The 19088-nt window shown below is 40.5% G+C and overlaps 1 protein-coding gene across 1 annotated transcript in view; it reads right to left on the reverse strand.

Annotated features, from left to right (window-relative positions):
* Positions 1 to 1669: 1669 nt before the first annotated feature.
* Positions 1670 to 19088, reverse strand: part of SAXO1 (stabilizer of axonemal microtubules 1) — a 49108-nt gene continuing 31689 nt past the window's right edge. Inside the window, exon 7 of the mRNA XM_066254362.1 lies at positions 1670 to 2673. Within this exon, the coding sequence (XP_066110459.1) occupies positions 1670 to 2673 (1004 nt within the window). The remainder of the gene's footprint in view (positions 2674 to 19088) is intronic.

The following is a 19088-nucleotide window of genomic DNA, read 5'->3' on the forward strand; positions in this document are numbered from 1 at the left end:
ATTAAGAGCAAATATTTTTTGATTTATAAAAAATGGTGAAACAAAATAATAAAACCTACCCTCCTTAGTGAACTCCTTTAGCTCACTAGACTCCAGGAAAGACTTCAGACAGAAAAAACATGGTTTGATGTGGCTTGTGGAGCCATGAGATCTGAGACACAGCAGACAGGTGGGGCCTGGTTTGTGGGAAGGGCACTGGATCTTGCATCAGAAGACTTAGGTTTCGATGTTGGCCTTGGGCAATGTGTGTAGGCTCTCTGAGTCTCTCTACCCCAGAAGGGCAGGTATCTAGGCCCCACATAACAAAGAGGATTAAATTATGTAAATCCCAACCTAATGATACAAGCTAACCTCATGGTGAGGCTACAGGTGCAGGGACCTGCCCAGTCTTGGCCAGGTAGGTGAGAGCTGTGGGAAGACTGAGCCCTGGATAGGAGATGCTGGTTTCTCACCCGTGAACCAGGCCCTGAGCCTAAGCTCAAGTCTCTAGACTGGAGCTGAAATTTTCCCTTCCCTCCACCATGTTCTCAAGTTCTCTGAGAACATGGAGTATATTTTAAGTTCTGTGGATTCAAGAGAGAGGTGGCATCCTGGTGGCACCTATGAGATGCTCACCCAGATCGTGAGTCCATCTGACCTGGCCTGGGTCTTCTTGAACGAACTCCTTCCTTGATTCTTCTCAACTTAAAATAATCTCCAAATTACTTAGCCTTATAATCAAACTTGGTGAAACCTTAAGCCCCAAAGAGAAACTTCTAGCCCTTTCTCCAAGAGAAGGTCCAGTTCACAACTAAGTCAAATTTTGTCACAGGTCTGGCCACAGTTAACATTTTCGGACAACTGGGTCCAGGCTTCCCAGGAACTGGCCCAGCATGGGATTTTTCCCAGGTCCTGAGCATTTAGAACTCACAGCCCAAGAGCAGGCTTCTGAATGCCTGGTTGCTAGGGTCCCTTTTTCCCCTCCCACCCTCTGGAATCAGAGCCTGCACTGGTGTAAGGGTGGAGGAGGTCTGAAGTCCTGGGGGACTGCTATCTCCTGTGGGACTACTATCTCATCTAATCAGAAAGCACCGTTCTAGCTAGTATGAGGTAGAAAGACACCCTGTGAAGCAGCCCTGGGAAGAAAGAACCCAAAACAAGACTCTAGATTGGGCCAAGGCACTCCCACCAGGACTGAGATGCAATAGGCACTTTAATCTGGTATTTCTCCAAAGGAACACAGCCTGTTCTTTGCATAGACAGCATGTGTGTGTGTGGGGGGGGGGGGGGGGGGAGGGGAGACACAGACCTGCAGATGTACTACCCCCAAATAAAGTTCATTCTTTGGCACTTTATACTTGGCAAGGGTTAATCACAATGTTGATTCATATAATGATTAAATTAATAAAATACATCTGGTTCAGAGAAAACCTCATAGAGACCAGCTTTGATCTCCACGAGCACAAGGTAAGGGACCCAAGAGGGGAAGACAGCAGAGGCGGGGTCAGAAGAGTAATTAGCCAGTTACTAAACACTATTTTCCTTGAGTCAAGTGATTCCCATTTTATTCAAGTGTCCTGGAAGTGATAAAGATTTTTTTTCATTTTGGGAAATATTCTTTTCTCTCCAATGAATAACTTTTGTTTGCTTTTAAAAGTATTGTGCAATTTCTAAATAATTTTTTTAAAAATCAGGCTGACACTGCCAACTCTTGCTGGTTGAGTTTTTCCGAATCACCTACAGAAAGAGGGCTGTTCCTCCGAGAGCCTGTCTGAGAAACTGGTCTGTATATCCTGTGCCCCAAAGGATCTGTTTCTTCAAAGATATAGCCAGGGGGCTCAGGGTATGAAGCCAGGCACCTACCCATTTCTTTGGGAGTAAAGCTGGTGGTATATGTGGTCTGGGCCTCCACAGGAATATTTCTTCGGGGACCAGACCAGGGGGGCTTACAGCTTGTGGTATTAATGAGTGGGTGGGGTACATAGTGGGCCCTGGTGGTGGTCAAGCAGTCCAAAGGCTCGGTGGGACGGGCCAGCTGGGGAATGGGCTTGACCGGCTCCATGCGCATGCTGGTCCACTGCTTGTAATCATCCTTGGTGGTGGTGGAGCTTTCGAAACGGCCACCCTTCCTGACACAAAGCACTGGTCGGCAGGACTGAGCTGGAGCACCCTTAGGGTACGTGTAATGAGATTGCACTGTTGTCAGAAGGTCCATCTTTTCTTCAGGAGGCATGTAGGGGGCAGGAGGTTTGGAGAACACCTGGGGCATTGGCCAAGCTTGGTACTTATCTCGAAACTCAGTGATGTTAGAGAAAGGTGTGTCTAGCCCGCAGGACCTGCCTGGAGGTTTCAAGCTCTTGGCTGGCTCCCCCACCAGGCCCTGGTAGGACTGTTTGTGGGTGGTAAGGCTTTCAAAGGGGATTTCACAGGGTTTGAACTTCTCCACCTCATACACAAAGCGCTTCTCCACAGGGTGGGCCACATAGCTCATTTTGTAGTTAGTCAGATCCTCCAGGGGGATGTTACAGGCATTGGTCATGACTGGGGGCTTACAGCTCATGGTGTTCACTAGGCCCTTCATAGTATAGTCATCTTGGTGCGTGGTTCTATTGTCAAACCTAGTTGACTCTGGCCGGAATTTGGGTTCTGGACGAAGTAGCTCTCGTCTTGCTTGGTTCCAGGGTAAATAATCAGCTGAAAATAAAGCAGAAGTGGTGTTTACTAAGAAATCAATTCACTCAACCTACATGTATTCCATGGGGTCTTAAAGCCATAAGCCAGTCTCCAGTGACATGTTCCTTGAGACAAAGGAAGAATAGAGTAGATATCTGCTATCATTTCAATCAAGGGCTTGCTGTTTCAACTTTATGATATCTGAGAGTTACTATGCAGAAGAGAAAATTTTAGAGGAGTCTTATCACACCCTATAATACTGCACACAGGGATATTAGAGGGTTCACAGCTGTGGGAAGGTCCACGGAAACTATTCCACAGAGTTGCCTCACCACGACTTATCCTAATCCAAGAACAATTCCATTTTTCTGTGGGGAAGGTACCCTCTCTGAATGAGTAAAGAGTGACAGGGAAGGTGTGTGTGGAACAGTGAGACAGGGGGTTGACATCCCACCACTAATGGACTGTCAGCCAGACCAAACAGGCTGGCCTGGTGTCCATGTGAAGATTTTCATTGTGTCCCTATAACTCTCATATCTAATCCACGTAAATCAAATATACTGCTACAAGGGAAGAAGGGCATTGTATTGGCTGGTGAGAGAGTAATAGCTGCTTCCTCTTGTATAGAGCTTATTATATGATAGGCGTATTCTAAATGTTTTCTGTGTTAACTCTTTTAATCTTAAAACAGCCCTAATAAGGTGAATACCATCAATATGCTCATTTTACAAATGCAGAAACAGAGGCACAGAAAAATTAGAGAATTTACTCAAGGCCACATGGCTAGAAGTAGAAAATGGATGCAAATCCACATCCAGAATCCATGTTCTGACACACTCCACTATGTGGTTCTGATAATTAAGGAATACTAACCATGTGCCAGTCAACTGTACTCAAGGTTTTTATACACAATTTTGTTTTATCTTTACAATAACCCTTTGTAATGGGTATGACTGTGTCCACTGTACAGATTCCCAAAAGCAAGGCTCAGAAAGACTGAGATACTTGCCCAAAAGTCACATGGCTAGAGAATTACAAGTTGGAATTTAAACCACATAGTTGATTCAAAGGCCATGCTCTTCTGACAGCCTAAATCACAGAACTACTGCATTTCTAGATAGAATTAAGGTTAAAGAAAAAAAAACCACTTCTAACAAATAATCAGGAAAGATTTTCAGGATGAGGAGAATTTCAAAATATTTGAAGGATAAAAAGAATTTCCCAGTTATATAAATATATATCCAGGGGATATCTGTTTAAAAGGAACTTCTACTATGAGACTACTATCATTCTTTTCATAATACTTGGCTCAAATACAAGTCTTACACTGCCTTCACTAAGCCTATCAATTACTAATGTAACCAAAATGGGATTTCTGGTCAAGATAGTGATGTAGATAAATGCTATGCTCACCTCCTTCCACAACTAATCAAAATTACAACTAAATTATAGAACAATAATCATTGAGATCTACCTGAAGCCCAGCTTAACAGAAGTCCTATAAACTCAGACTATAAAGAAGAAGCCACAAAGAGACTACAAGGAGGGGCGGAGACATGAAATAGGTTCCAAACCCACAGTGTGACACTTATTATGGGAGGAATAGCTCAGCTTCACAGGTCCTCCCCTGAGTAGTAAGGGGTCCCAGCCCAGGGTTCCAGTGCTAGGGAGAGGAGTCCCCATAACATCTGGCTGTTAAAACCAGCAGGATTGCATCCAAGTAAGATGTGAGGCTGTTGGAGACCCTTGAGAAGCCTGAGCACTGGCTCACAAATTTGTACATTCTGGGCTCTGACACAGAGGCAGCAGCTCAAACTGTGCCAGGAACATATGGGAAGTAACTAAATTGCCTCACTTTGAGGTAAGAACTGAAGGGGTAAGGAACTGGACAGCTCTCTCCAGATGGAAAAGCTTGAAGGCACCACTGTTCCTTTGTTGAGCATTCCTCCCATCCAGACAGAAGGCACAGGAGGGCACCAAATCTGGCTAACAACATTTTCCCCACCCTGGTGATTCCCTGAGACCCTGCCCAACCCAACTATGTGCCCAACTAAACCTCTTCCAGTGGCTTTTGAACATAAGTGGCCTGGCTCAGTTCTTGCAGCTAACTTTCCTAAAATCTCTCAAAGGACCACATACACACAACCAGCAGCTGGCCTCAGCATGCCCTGTACCACTTACTAAATGGCCCCAAGTCCAGCATAATCAGCACCAGTCTCAACTTGCATTGTTACTTCCATCAGGTGGCAGAAACGAGGCTGGTTTTGGCTTAGAACGTAGCTTCAACTAAGGAGCCAAAAGTCCCACACAAGTGGCAGTTGGCTTCAGTTCACATCATGGTGCTCACCAAAATGTCCATAGCCCAGCAATGGCAGATGGCCTCAGTTAACAGCATAGCCTCTCACAAGTGCCTCCAAGCCCAGCCAAAGCAGCAACCAACCACAGATCATTTTGTAGTTCCCACTAAGTGGCACAAATAGCAGCTATACTTGGCTTGTCCCAGAGTCCTTCCCAAAAAGCTAAAGACCCAACATACCTGGTGACTAGCCTCAGGCCACACCTAAACATCAACCAATAAACACCATAAATGACACTCAAAGGGCAGACTAGCCTGGCCCCAAAGCCCCACTGAAGTGACTCCCACTCTGTGGGATAAGTTCCTGCACAACTCCTCTTCCATATTCATGATCAACCCTCACAGCTAATCAGCCCGAGGGTCAATCCTACCTACTAATGTGTCAAAAGCAATCAAGGCTCAGCTACAACAAGAGGGCAAACACAACCCACATAAGAAAAATCACCCCTAGACCATCACACTCAGGTGATCAAGGAGACTGAACGATTGAGCCAGTAGGACATCAACTACATAAGGCCACACTGTCAAGACTGGGAGATGTCACAGATCTACCTAACACATAGAAACAAAATACAGACAGTCAGCCAAAATGAGGTGACAAATAAACATATCCCAAGTGAAAGAATATTAAACTACACACACAAAAAAAAATTGAACTTAATGAAATAGAGATAAATAATGTACCAGATGCAGAGTTGAAAATACTGGTTATAAGGATGTGCAATCAACTCAAGGGAATAGTAGATTAATTTACTGGGAAATTCAACAAAGAAAGAGAAACCATAAAAAAGGAACCAGTTTAAAATGAAGAATACAAGAACTGAAATGAAGAGTACACTAGAGGGAATCAACATCAGATTAGAAAAAGCAAAAGATCAAATCACTAATCTGGAAGACAAGGTAGCAAAAACATCTAATTAGAATAATATTAAGAAAAAAGAATTTTTAAAAAAGAATAGTTTAAAGGACATCTGGGACAATATCAAGTGTGCCAACATTAGCATTATAGCAATAACAGAAGGAGAATAGAGCAAGGAATTGAAAACTTACTTGAAGAAATGATGGAAAATTTCCCTAACCTGGCAAAGAAAATAGACATACAAACCCAGGAATCATAGGGAGTCCCAAACAAGAGGAACTCAAAAGGACCCTACACCAAGATACATTATAATTAAAATGTCAAAGATTAAAGTCAAAGAGAGAATCTAAAAGCAGCAAGAGAAAGTCCATTACCTACAAGAAAGCTCCCATAAGACCGTTAGGTAATTTCTCAATGGAAACTGCACAGACTACAAGAAATTGGCACAAAATATTCAAAGTGATGAAAGGCAAAGACCTACAACCAAGATTACTCTACCCAGTAAAGCTATAACTTAGAATTGAAGAAGAGATAAAGACTTTCCCAACACTTAGTAAAAGCACTGGTTCAACAAACTATAAAGCTAGTACAAAGCTTAAAAGGCAAAAGTAGGAAGATCAAGTGTAATTATAACAATAAATTAAGGAGTTCACACAAACACAAAAGTAATGTAGAAAATGACAACAAAAACAAACACAAAGGGAGTAAAAATTGTAATGATTTTAGAATGTGTTCAAACTTAAGCAAACATAAACTCCAAATAGACTGCTATAAATATAGCTTGGTATATAGGAAGCACATAGTAACCACCAACCTCTACAAGAAATATATAAGAGATACACAAGGAATCAAAACACAATACTGCAGAAACTTCACAATACTGCAGAAACTTATCAACAAACAAGAGAGAAGAGCAAGAAAAGTAAGAAACAGATAAGAACTACAAAAGCTATCAGAAAAGAATACAATGGCAATAACTACATAGCTAGGAATAATTACTTTGAATGTAAATGAACTAAATGTTCAATCAAAAAAACATAAGGTGGCTGATTGGATAAAAACACAAGACCCCTACATATGCTGCCTACAAGAAACTCACTTCAGATCAAAAGAAACACACAGACTAAAAATCAAGGAGTGGAAAAAAATATTTCATGAAAATGGAAATAAAAAAATGTTGGGGTAGTAATATATATAGCAGACAAAATAGACTTTAAAGTCAAGGCTATAATAAGAGATAAATAATATTTTATAATGATAAATGGATCAATCCAACAAGATGATATAAGTCTTATATACATCTAAGCACCCTACACAGGTGCACCCAAATATATAAAGCAAATATTTTATGGACATAAAGGCTGAGATTGACAGTAAAACAATAATAGTAGGGGACTTTAACACCCCATTGACATCAATGGATACATGATCCAGAGAGAAAATTAACAAGGAAAGTGTGGCCTTAAGTGACACATTAGATCAGATGGATTTAATTGAAACGTTTACAACATTTCATCCAAAAGTAGAATATGCATTCTTTTCAAGTGCACATAGAACATTTTCCTGGATAGACCACATATTAGGCCACAAAACAAGCCTCAATAATTTTTTCAAATCTAAATAAATCTAAGAAGATAAAAATTATATCAACCATCTTCTCCAATCACAATGGAACAAAACTAGAAATTAATGACAAGAAAAACAAACTGAAAATCACACAAACAGGTGGAGGTTGAATAATATGCTACTTAACAATGAGTGGGTTAAAAATGAGATCAAGGAATAAAGTGAAAGATAACTTGAAACAAATGAAAATGAAAATACAAAGCAACTCTAAGAGGGAAATTTATAGCAATACTAGCCTATTGCAAGTAACAAGAAAAATCTTAAATAAACAATCTAACCTTAGACCTAAAGGAACTAGAAAAGAAAAAAACAAAGCCCCCCAAAATAGAAGGAAATATTAAAGATCAGAGCTGAATTAAACAAAATAGAGTCTATAAAACAACAAACAAGATCAATGAAACCAAAAGTTCATTCTCTGAAAAGATTTTAAAAATTGATAAAACTTTAGCCAGATTCAAGAAAAAAAGAGCCCAAATAAATCAGAAATTAAAAAGAAGTGACAACTGACACCATAAAAATGCAAAGAATTATGAGAAAATACTACAAACAATTATATGCCAACAAATTGGACAAATCAGAAGAAATGGATAAATTCCTAGAAACATACACTCTTCCAACACTTAATCAGGAAGAAACAAAACATGAACAGACTGATGACTACTAACAAAAATATAACAGTAATCAAACAAACTCCCAGCAAACAAAAGCCCTGGACCAGATCGTTTCACAGGTGAATTTTACCAAACATTCAAAGAAGAATTAATACCTATCCTTCTCAAAATATTACAAAAAAATAAAATAGAAGGGTAGGTTCCTAGACTCATTTTATGAGGCTAGCATTACCTGACAAACACATTAAAGAAAAAAAAACTTTTAAGGCCAACATCCCTGATAAACATACATGCAAAAATCCTCACCAAATAGTAAACTGAATTCAACAACATATTAAAAAGATCATATACCATGAACAGGTGGGATTTATTCTCGGGAAGCAAGGTTAGTTCAATATCTATAAATCAGTTAACAATATACCACATAAAAAATGAAGGATAAAAACAATATATTAAATTAAAATTAAAATGCAAATAATAAAGTAGCCTGACCAGTGGTAGTGCAGTAGATAGAGTGTTACCTGGGATGATGAGGTCCCAGGTTCAAAACTCAAGGTTTCAGGCTTGAGTGTGGGATCATGATCCCATGGTTTCTGGCTTGAGCAAGGAATCACTGGCTCAGCTGGACCCTTCTCTCTCTCTCTCTCTCTTTGTCTCTCTCTCTCTCTCTCTGTCTGTCTCTCACTGTCTCTGTCCACCTCCTACAGCTATGGCTCGAATGTTTTGAGCAAGTTGGCCCTGGGTGCTGAGGATGGCTCCACGGCCTCACCTCAGCTGCAAAAATAGTTCTGTTGCCAAGCAACAAGCAACAGAGCAGTGGCCCCAGATGGGCAGAGCATCACCCAGTAGGGGACTTGCCAGGTGGATCCCAGTCAGGGCGCATGCAGAAGTCTGTGTCTCTGCCTCCCCACCTCTCACTTTAATAGAAAAAAAAATTTTTTTCATTTGTGGACAAGTCCTTGTGTGGATATATGTCATTTCTTTTAGGTAGATACTGAGAACTAGAACTGCTAGATTATATGGTAAAACTATGTTTAACTTTTATAGATACTGCAAACTTTTCCAAGGTCAATATGACATTTTACATTCCCACCAGCAATATATGAAGATTCTCATTTCTCAATATCCTCACCAACACTTATGGGGTTTTTTTAATACAGACCTTCTCGTGCAGGGGTTCCCAAACTACGGCCGCAGGCCGCATGTGGCCCCCTGAGGCCATTTATCCGGCCCCCGCCGCACTTCCGGAAGGGGCACCTCTTTCATTGGTGGTCAGTGAGAGGAGCACATTGACCATCTCATTAGCCAAAAGCAGGCCCATAGTTCCCATTGAAATACTGGTCAGTTTGTTGATTTAAATTTACTTGTTCTTTATTTTAAATATTGTATTTGTTCCTGTTTTGTTTTTTTACTTTAAAATAAGATATGTGCAGTGTGCATAGGGATCTGTTCATAGTTTTTTTATAGTCTGGCCCTCCAACGATCTGAGGGACAGTGAACTGGCCCCCTGTGTAAAAAGTTTGGGGATCCCTGTTCTAGTGGGTATTTAATGGTATCTCATTGTAGCTTAATTTACATTTTCTTATAACTAATAATGTTGAGTATCTCTGGATGTGTTTATTAACCGCTCACATTTCTTTTTTATAACATATTAAAATTATTTGCCCATTTCTTAATTAAGTTGTTTGTCTTACTGAGTTATAATAGTTAATTGCATATTCTGGATACAATTCCTATACCAGGTATATGCTTTTCTTCCCTCCAGTCTGTCTCTTATCTTCTCATCTTCTTACTGGTGTCTTAGTACACCAAGCTTCCAAATTTTTATGAAGTCCAATGTTTCCCCTTTTAAACAAAAAGGTTTATAGTTTTAGTTCTTAAATTTATTCTTTTTGAGTTAATTTTTAGTATGGTGTAAGGTAAAATTCTAACTTCATCATTTTGCAATGTGGATAGCCAATTGTCCCATCATCATTTGTCAAAAAGATAATTTATCTATTCTCATTCATTTTAATTTAATATATAAAATTTAGGATCACCTTGCCAACTTAGGCAAAAAAAGGCTAATGAGATTTTGATAGGAATTGCAAATCTATAGATGAGTTTGGAGAAACACCATCTTAACTGTATTGACTCTTTTCAATTCATGAGCATGAAATGTCTCACAGTCTGCTTAGATATTAATTTCTCTCAGCATTCTTCTATAGTTTTCAGTATACAAGTCTTGCACTTGAAAAAATGATCCCAACTACTTTTTTCATTTTGAAGTTATTGTGGAGAGATCTGTTTTCTTAACTTCATTTTCCAATGGTCAATGGTAATATATAGAAATGCAATATTTTTTTACATATTTTTCTTCAATACTGATACTTTACTGAATTCATGTATTATAGCTCTTGTGGTTTGAATGTGTGTGTGTACTCTTTAGTTCTCTCTGCATACAGGATTATGTTGTCTGAAGATAAAGACAGTTTTGCTTCTTCCTTTCTAATCTAGATGCATTTGTTTGTTTGTTTCCTTGCTTGTTCTTTTTGCACCATTGTACTGGAAGTTCTAGCCAGTACAATGCTGAATGGAAGTAGTAACAGGGGACATCCTGCTCTTATTCCCAATCTCAGAGAAGAAGGTATTTAGTCTTTCCACATTAAGTATGATATTAGCTACAGGATTTTTTGTGGGTACCCTTTATCAAGCTAAGTTTCCTCCTACTTCTAGCTTGTTGAGAGCTTTTATGCATATCAGACCTTGTCAAATGCTTTCTGTGTCTATCAGTCATGCAGTTTTATATTTTCCTTTCTTAATGTGGCATATTTTATTAATTGATTTTCTGATGTTAAACCAACTTTACATTCCTGATATAAATCTCAGTTTTATAAATATTGGTTCTTTAATTATCTTGTAAGTTAATTAAGAGAAAAAATATACATGTTCCTACATAATTACCTTTACCAGTATTCTTTATTTCTTTGTGCAGATTTGTGTCACCATTTAATATGATTTTATTTCAGCCTGAAGGATTTCTTTTAGATTTTTTTTTTTTCGTTTTTTTTTGTTTTTGTTTTTTTCAAGGTAAGTTGGCTCGCTAGAATTTCTCCCACTCTTTATCTGGGAATATTTTTCCCCCATCACTTTTGAAGCATAATCTTTTACAAGATCTATAATTCTTGGTTGACAGTTCTTTTCCTCTGAGTACTTTGAATATTATTCCTTCAGTCCTTCATTTTCTCTGATAAGACCTTAGTTATTGTTGTTTCCCTGTATTTGATAAACTTTCTCTTTTGTTTTATTCTAAAACTTTGGTTTTCAACAGTTTGACTATTATGTGACTAGGTGTGGACCTCTTTGTGTTTATTCTATTTCTACTGTGCTTCTTGGATATGTAGATTAGTATTATTCATGAAATTTGGATAGTTTTAGCAATTAAATGTCTTTCTGTCCTTTCTTTCTCCTGGGGTTTTTGAGTACATTGGTACTAGTAATGGTTTCCCACAAGTCTCTAAGTTTGTGTTCATTTTAATGTTTTCCTGTTATTCAGATTGGATATTTTTTTAATTTTTTAAGTTGGTTTTTTTTTCAGAGAGAAGGAAGAGAGAGAGAAAGAGAAAGAGCGAGAAAGAGGGGGGAGAAGTGGAAAGCATCGATTCATAGTAGTTGCTTCCTGTATGTGCCTTGACCTGGCAAGTCCAGGGATTCAAAATGGCAACCTCAGTGTTCCAGGTCAACGTTTTATCCACTGTACCCCACAGGTCAGGCCCAGATTGAATAATATTTATTGATCTAGCTCCATTTTCACTGATTCTTTCTTCCACCAACTCAAATCTGGTGTTAAGCCCCTCTAATTAATTTTATTTTGCTTATTGTCCATTTTACCCCAGAGTATTCATTTGATTTTTTATGATTCCCCTTTTGCAGTATTCTCTGTTTTACAGATAATGTTATCTCTCTTTTATTTCTTTAAACATGGTTTCCTATTGTTCTTTGAACATATTTATAATAGCTACTTGAAATGTTTCCCTGCTAGGTTTAACATCTTGGTCCTTTCAGGGATAGTTTCAATTAACTGCCTTTATTTCCATCCCATTCACAGATTACACTTTTCTGTTTTTTCATGCCTCATAACTTTTTGTTAAAAACGTAATGCTTTCGATAATTAGTTGCAGCAACTCTGGATTCTGATCTCTCACTAGGAGTAGTTTTTACTGTTTGTTTAGTGATTTGCCTGCACTAATTCTAGAGTTTTATCTCCCCTGCAATACATGGCAACTGATATTTTTGCTGTTTGCTTTTTTTTTATTGGTTTTATTATTAAGCCTAAATTTCTACAAGTCACCCTGTGTTAGCATAGTTTAGTTTATCACAAGTTATGCTTAAGCACCTTAAACCAGTAAGACATTCACCCTTTGCTAATGGACCTGTGTGTGGGTTGGGGAACATAGTCAAAGATTGGGCAACTTTACAAGTCTGTCCTGGCTTTTTTTTTCTACTGGGCTTTCTCATGTCTCCTCTGCACCTGTACTTCATACCATATTCGGCTAGGGAAGATAACTACACAACTATGCCCTGTCTCTGATATCTCTTCAGCCTGTACACTGTACCTTGCCCATATGCACAGTCTTCTACCACCAGGAATATGTATGAGTTTATTAAGATCCACTGTGACTTTCTTGTTCTCTGGATCTTCTTGTTAAATTTCTGGCTGGTCTGCTGGTCTGTTGCTTGCCGCAATTAGAACTGCAACCTCAGACAAGCTACCGAAGTTGTCTTCCCTGATATTTTACCATTGAGATTGCTACTGATTTTATTAAACCCCCTTAGTATGCACTCCAAATCAAGTCAGCCTCCACTGGCAGCAGAGTCGCTGGTTTCCACAGCCTGACCTGCCCAGATGGAACTGGCAGGGGGAGGGGGATGATGGAAGCCCCCCAATAAAACAGCACAAATTCCCGCTGTCCATAACCATGGTTTAGTAGTGTTTCTTGAATAAAGGCTTCTCAGTTTTACTATATGCCTTTGATTTCTTGAGCCCTAAAACGGTTGATTTTTACTATTTTGTCCAGTTTTATTGTTGCTTTTGGGACAGAAGATTTGCCAAGCTCCTCATACCACCACTCTGAAAGTCCTGACATCCCCATCCCCCCAGACACACTCTTGAGTTTATTTTAGGCTAATAATACTACCAACTATTTATTTTAAATTGGCTTCATTTTAATTGAAAATCTAATCTTTCTCCAAGAGCCATTAATGGCTCTATCAGCATCTTGAAAGCATTAAGGGGCCTTAGAGGGAACCATCTTACTGAATACAAACCACATGTTTCCCGTCAGAACTCAGGCCTCCCTGAAATGGGGATGTCTACCTGTGGATGCCTACACTGCCTCGAGGTCCATGGGGGCGGGAGGACAGGGCTTTTCTGGCCTCCTGTGATGGATGAAGTGATAAGAAAACAGGTTCCTGAGCTGAACGTTGCCTCATGTGATTTCTGATACTCAACAATACAGTTGAAACCACATTATTATCCAACCTTCTAACTTCCTCCACCCAGCATATATTATTTAAAAAGAAAAAGAAAAGAAAAGGCCTCCACAAGACCCTGAAAACCTCAGAATTCCACACAACAAACTATTCTTAAGAATGAAAACCATCAGTAAAGCCTTTCAGGGCCAGGGTGTCATGTGGGTAATTGGCAAGAACTTCTTTAAAAGGATTCCATTCAATAATGTGTCTTTAAAAAAAAAAAAAAAAAAAAAAAACTTAGATAAACCTAAAGCTGAGCATCAAGTAATTACACTCTCAATCTTTCCAATTGCACAGTGTTTTGAAAATGTCAAAATTACAACCAAATGCTGCTGGGAGCATATTTTACTGTTGGTTTTCTGGACCCTAGAAGAGGTGCTGCCATAAGTGTGAAAAGGAAAAAGTTTACATGTTTTTTTCTGTAGAACCATAGTGTTGATGAAATAAGTTTTTAAATATGACATATATGTTTGCTTGCTTTGGGGGATAGGCTGTAAGCAGGCAGGGTTGTTATAGCCTAAGGCTTAGTTTTAAGACTAAGCCTTTCCCACCCTAAGTGACTTTGTATCAGAGACTTTCTTTTTTGTATATTGGTTTTGATTTCTATACTATAAAATGGGGCAGACTGGGAGCTTGCTCTCTCTTGGTTCCTGAGATTAGCATTCGAGAGGAGAGCAGAGAAAGGCCACATGGAGGAGAGCAGAAGCAGCCAAAATGAGGGAGTGTTGAAGGAGAAGCTAGTTAGTGCAGAGTTTGTGCAGAGAGAAGGAGATGGGGAACAGAGGTGAATAAGGCTGATGAGGTACAAACCTTTGATTCTAGGAAACTCGGATAAGTCAGTGGCTTTGTAGCCCTGAATGGAAAGGGAAGTGTTTTCCCACTGTTTGCATTCTTGCCCACAGGGTGCAAGCTAGGATTAAAGCTAATGGGCCACCAGTTTTTGGCTTCATTGTTTCATTACCGTCTGTCCGAATCAAATGCGAACCTGCATGGGCCAGGCGGCTGTGATGGTGGCCGAAGCTACTGGCTTTATACATAGTAAGTGGAGTATTTAGCTATAATATAGATAGCACCCATTGAAATATACATATTTAATGAGCTTTGTCTTGGGTTGTTTCTCCCCCTTTGAAGGAGAAACGATGTATGGCCATAAAACCATAAAGTTGCTATGGAAAAAAACATACTAAAGTAGCAAATTTCCACAAGAAACAAACAAGTCATCAAAAGATGATACTCCCAAGAGATAAGGCAAGGGTGTGGCCCTTCACACATACAAAAGGTTGTGCAAAACTCACATAAGGGTAGAGTAAAGGTTATGTCTTCCCCAAGCTTCACTCCAGCTCTTGGTAAGGCCCCACAGAGTAACAGGCTGGGTGAAGATTTGTGAAAATCCAGTGCCAAACTGTGTCAGCTGGAGCCCTTGTAAACAATGGTCCAAAACCACTCATTCATATACTCCCTCACTAACACACCTTTGTGATGTCATCCCCTGTGCTAAATGCTAGGAATACATATACTGGCCATTCAAGGCCCAGTTTTGGAAGCCATTATATATCATAGGGGACTAATGGAACAAAGAAACTATTTAAATTGATAGATTATGGTAAGTATATATTAAAAAACTATTAAGACACATAGGTTGCAAACTGGCACCCATGGGCCGAATCTAACTATAAATATATTTCTTTCGCTATGTACTGATTTCTTTGTTTTTAAATCTGAATTTTAGAGGGAACTATGAAATCCAACCCAATGTGCATGTGACCAGAATAAACCCTCTCCCTTCATCTAAGTATGCCTGTTTCTGAATAGTCCTATTGGTACTTAACTAGTACTTGCTCATTAATTCTGTGTAAGTAGGTGAACAGATGCCAGAATTTTAAGAAAAATGGAGAAGAAAATAGGGTTTTCTCAATTTTAAGTTTGTCAGTAGAGAAAAAGGAGTCATGATTTCATTTTAGCAGTGGAATACTATTCTCTGGTTTGCAGAGAGAAATTTTCAATGTAACTGTTTGGGAAAGAGGAGGAATATTAAAGAGCTGAGGTGGGAGACAATAAAGCATAAGTATTAGATTGTATTTTTCTGTGAGTTTATTTTGAATATTTTGCTGGAAGAAAGAGAGAGGACTGTCTTCAAATGACAATGGGCTACTACATCCTCATCAACCTCTACAGTAAGCAAAGAGCATTTCTCACTCCAGACCTCTGCTTGCACCTAGAAAGAGTGGAGGGAAACTAAGCTGAACATTCAGTTGTTCTAAAGAGCCTCTAACTATGCCAGGATTCATAAATCTAGAAGGGCCATAGAAAGAGTGTGGAGAAAAGGAGAATTTGCAGCTACAGGAACCTGCTCCTTCCCCCATTTGAGGTGAAGGCTCACTCTAGCTTTGTGTCCGTTTTTTGCCTTCCAATAAATACTGCATGAAAATAGAGAATGAGCCCTGGGGAAGTAACAGTGTCATGACCATGTACCTGGTACTGCTGCCTCCTTTGTAAAGCATCTACTGCAGTTCCTAGTTTTTTTTGGGTGTACTTGGCAAAGAGAAAGATACATCTTTGCCCTCTTGGAGCTTACAGTCCAGCGAAGGAGACAAATGTTAAGCAAAAGGAAAGAAGGAAGGAAAGGAAAGAAGGAAAGGAAAGGAAAGGAAAGGAAAGGAAAGGAAAGGAAAGGAAAGGAAAGGAAAGGAAAGGAAAGGAAAGGAAAGGAAAGGAAAGGAAAGGAAAGGAAAGGAGGAGGGAGGGAGGGAGGAAGGAAGGGAAGGAGGGAAGGAGGGAAGGAGGGAGGGGAGTGGGAGGAAGAGAGGGGAGGGGGAGAAGGGAGGGAGGGAAGATAAGGGAAGGGAAGGGAAGGGAAAGGAAGAGAAGAGAAGAGAAGAAAAGAAAAAGAAAATTATGTAATGAACTAAGAAACGGAAGTACAAGGCACTCTTAGAGCATCTCACAGGATGTATCTAGTCTGGCACAGGGAGCAGGGTAGGTCGGTGTTGGTCAAATAGGTTTGTAAATATGATATATATGTTTGCTCACTTATAGTTTGCATTGGGTGTGGGGGACAGGCTGTAAGCAGTCAGGGTCATTATAGCCTAAGGCTTAGTTTTAAGACTAAGCCTTTCCCACCCTTTTGAGAAATCCCATTATGCCTCAGATAAGTGATTTTGTATCAGAGACTTCTTTGTTTATATACTGGATTAAAGGTTTTGATTTCTACACTATAAAATGAGGCAGAGGAGCCCATGCTGGAGGAAAGTAGAGAGAGGAGAGCAGAGAAAGGCCACGTGGAAGAGGAGAAGCAGCCAAGATGGCAGAGTGCTAAAGAAGAAGCCAGTTTGTGCAGAGAAAAGGAGATGGGGAACAGGAGATGGGGAACAGAAGTGAATAAGTCTGGTGAGCTAGAAACCTTTGATTCTAGGAAACTTGGATAAGTCAGTGGCTTTGGGAGCCCTGAATGGAAAGGGAAGTGTTTTCCCACTGTGTGTATTTCTTATCCTCTGGGTGCGAGCTAGGATTAAAGTTAATGGCCCACCAGTTCTTGGCTCCCTTGTTTCATTACCATCTGTCCAAATCAAGTGTGAACCTGCATGGGCCAAGTAGCTGTGATGGTGGCCGTGGCTACTGGCTTTACAACTGGTGTAGTCTGTGGCAGGATTTGGAGATCGGTATGCAGCCGTCACCATTGAGGTGCATGGTAGAGGACTGGTTGCTGTTATGGTTCCCCATCGCTGTCCTTTTGGGGACCATAGGCTGGCTGACTTTTACAGCCATGCGTGAGGAAACTGAGAGCTCTGTGGAAGAGGCTGCCGGGACCTGCAAACCAAGCAAGCGGAGGGAGAAAGAGATGCTGACCCTGGAGCTGAAGCAAGCACCGGAGGAGGCCAACCAGGTTCAAGAGATTCACTTGGAAATGGAGCAGCCACTGGAGAAGAAATCACAGGTTCATGAGTTGCAGATTGCCCTGGAGATTGCCCAGAGCCAGCTGTGGCAGGAGACCAGGGCTGAGTCCGGGACCAGGGCAGCAAGGCATCAGTGGACGCAAGGCCCGTGGAGCAGAAGGCGGTGGCAGCCCAGAGCTCAAGTCCAGCAGCAGGAGCTGGTGTTTCCAGTTCCTCTTTGGAGGATGAGAAGAATCAGGCTGGAGTTGTAATCCAAAGTCTCCAGAAGGTGAGGGCCCAGCAGCAAGGGGTAGCTACTACGCCCTTGGTAGGTCTGCGATTTTGGGACAAAGGGGTGAATGCCATCATGCTCTCTGGAGCAGAGATGAAAATGCTGACTGCCATTGCCATGTGCTCCTCTTTTGGACAGTGAAAGACCTGCCAGAACAGCAGGGATGAGGGAGGTAGCTGAGGCCCCATGTGCATGGACTGATTTCCTGGACTAGGACCGAAGTAGGCACTGGCTCCTTTGTTGGATGGACTTACAAATTTTGGACAATGTGAAATATCCTGTTGGGGGCGAGAAGCGGCTTTGCTGGAGTCCCTTTCCTTGTCCTGCGAAACTTTTCCCATGAATAGAAAGAAGTCTGAGGACATTTTGTGCTTTTGGCAAAGCACTCAGAGACTGGTGAAGTGTATCTTTGTAATTGTTGAAATTGTATGATTTGTCATATTGTTGTAATTTGTGTAATGTGCCTAATTTTCTTGTGCAGGAATACCTGTGCTTTAGATTGTGAAGTGAGCAAAAGGGGTGGAATATTGGTCAAATAAGTTTGTAAATATGATATTTATGTTTTCTCACAGGCCCAGAAGGGGCTGGTGATGAGAAGAAGGTCAAAGCATCAGTGTAGTTCCTACGAGAGCAAGCAAACGGACTGGCTGTGGGGGTACACAAAGGTGGGACCATTTCAGGTATGACAATGTCCAGAAGGTGGCTCAGCAGAAGGTGGCTATGGAAGAATGGAAGAGGACAACAGCAGTGATAAGAAGGTAAAAGAACAGACCACCAGATTCCTAAAGAGGCCCCGCGTCCCATTCCTAGGAGAAGCAGAGCTCAGCCACATATGAAGTCTTCCAGAATATAGATTTAGAGCTTCTGGGAGGGCTTCAAGGAGATGCTACCCCACCCCCCACCCCCCACCAAGCTTCCCTACTTCCCCTTGCCTAAGTGTTTGGCTTGACTACATAAAAGCAACCATTATTACCACAGTCATTTAGAGGTCCACAAACATGTTACCTGAACAGTTAGGCATCTAGTCCTAGGGAAACTCTGTCCATCATAAGCAGAAAAGTGACTGATAAACCTGGCCTCCATTCCCACAGTCTCAGCCTATGGCTTGTGCTCCATAGAGTGACTGCTACATTTCTTGCACCAAACTCATGACTTCATATCCTGTGTCTCCTACTAGACTAAAATGTCACAGAAGGTCACTCTGCTTCCATTACAGTTCTTAATGCCATGCCTGAGATGCATGTAGTAGATGTTCAATGGGGAATAAAACAATCCCATTTATATAAAATTCAAAACTGTTAAAACT

This window comes from Saccopteryx bilineata, chromosome 2, assembly GCF_036850765.1.
Source record: "Saccopteryx bilineata isolate mSacBil1 chromosome 2, mSacBil1_pri_phased_curated, whole genome shotgun sequence".
Lineage (NCBI taxonomy): Eukaryota > Metazoa > Chordata > Mammalia > Chiroptera > Emballonuridae > Saccopteryx > Saccopteryx bilineata.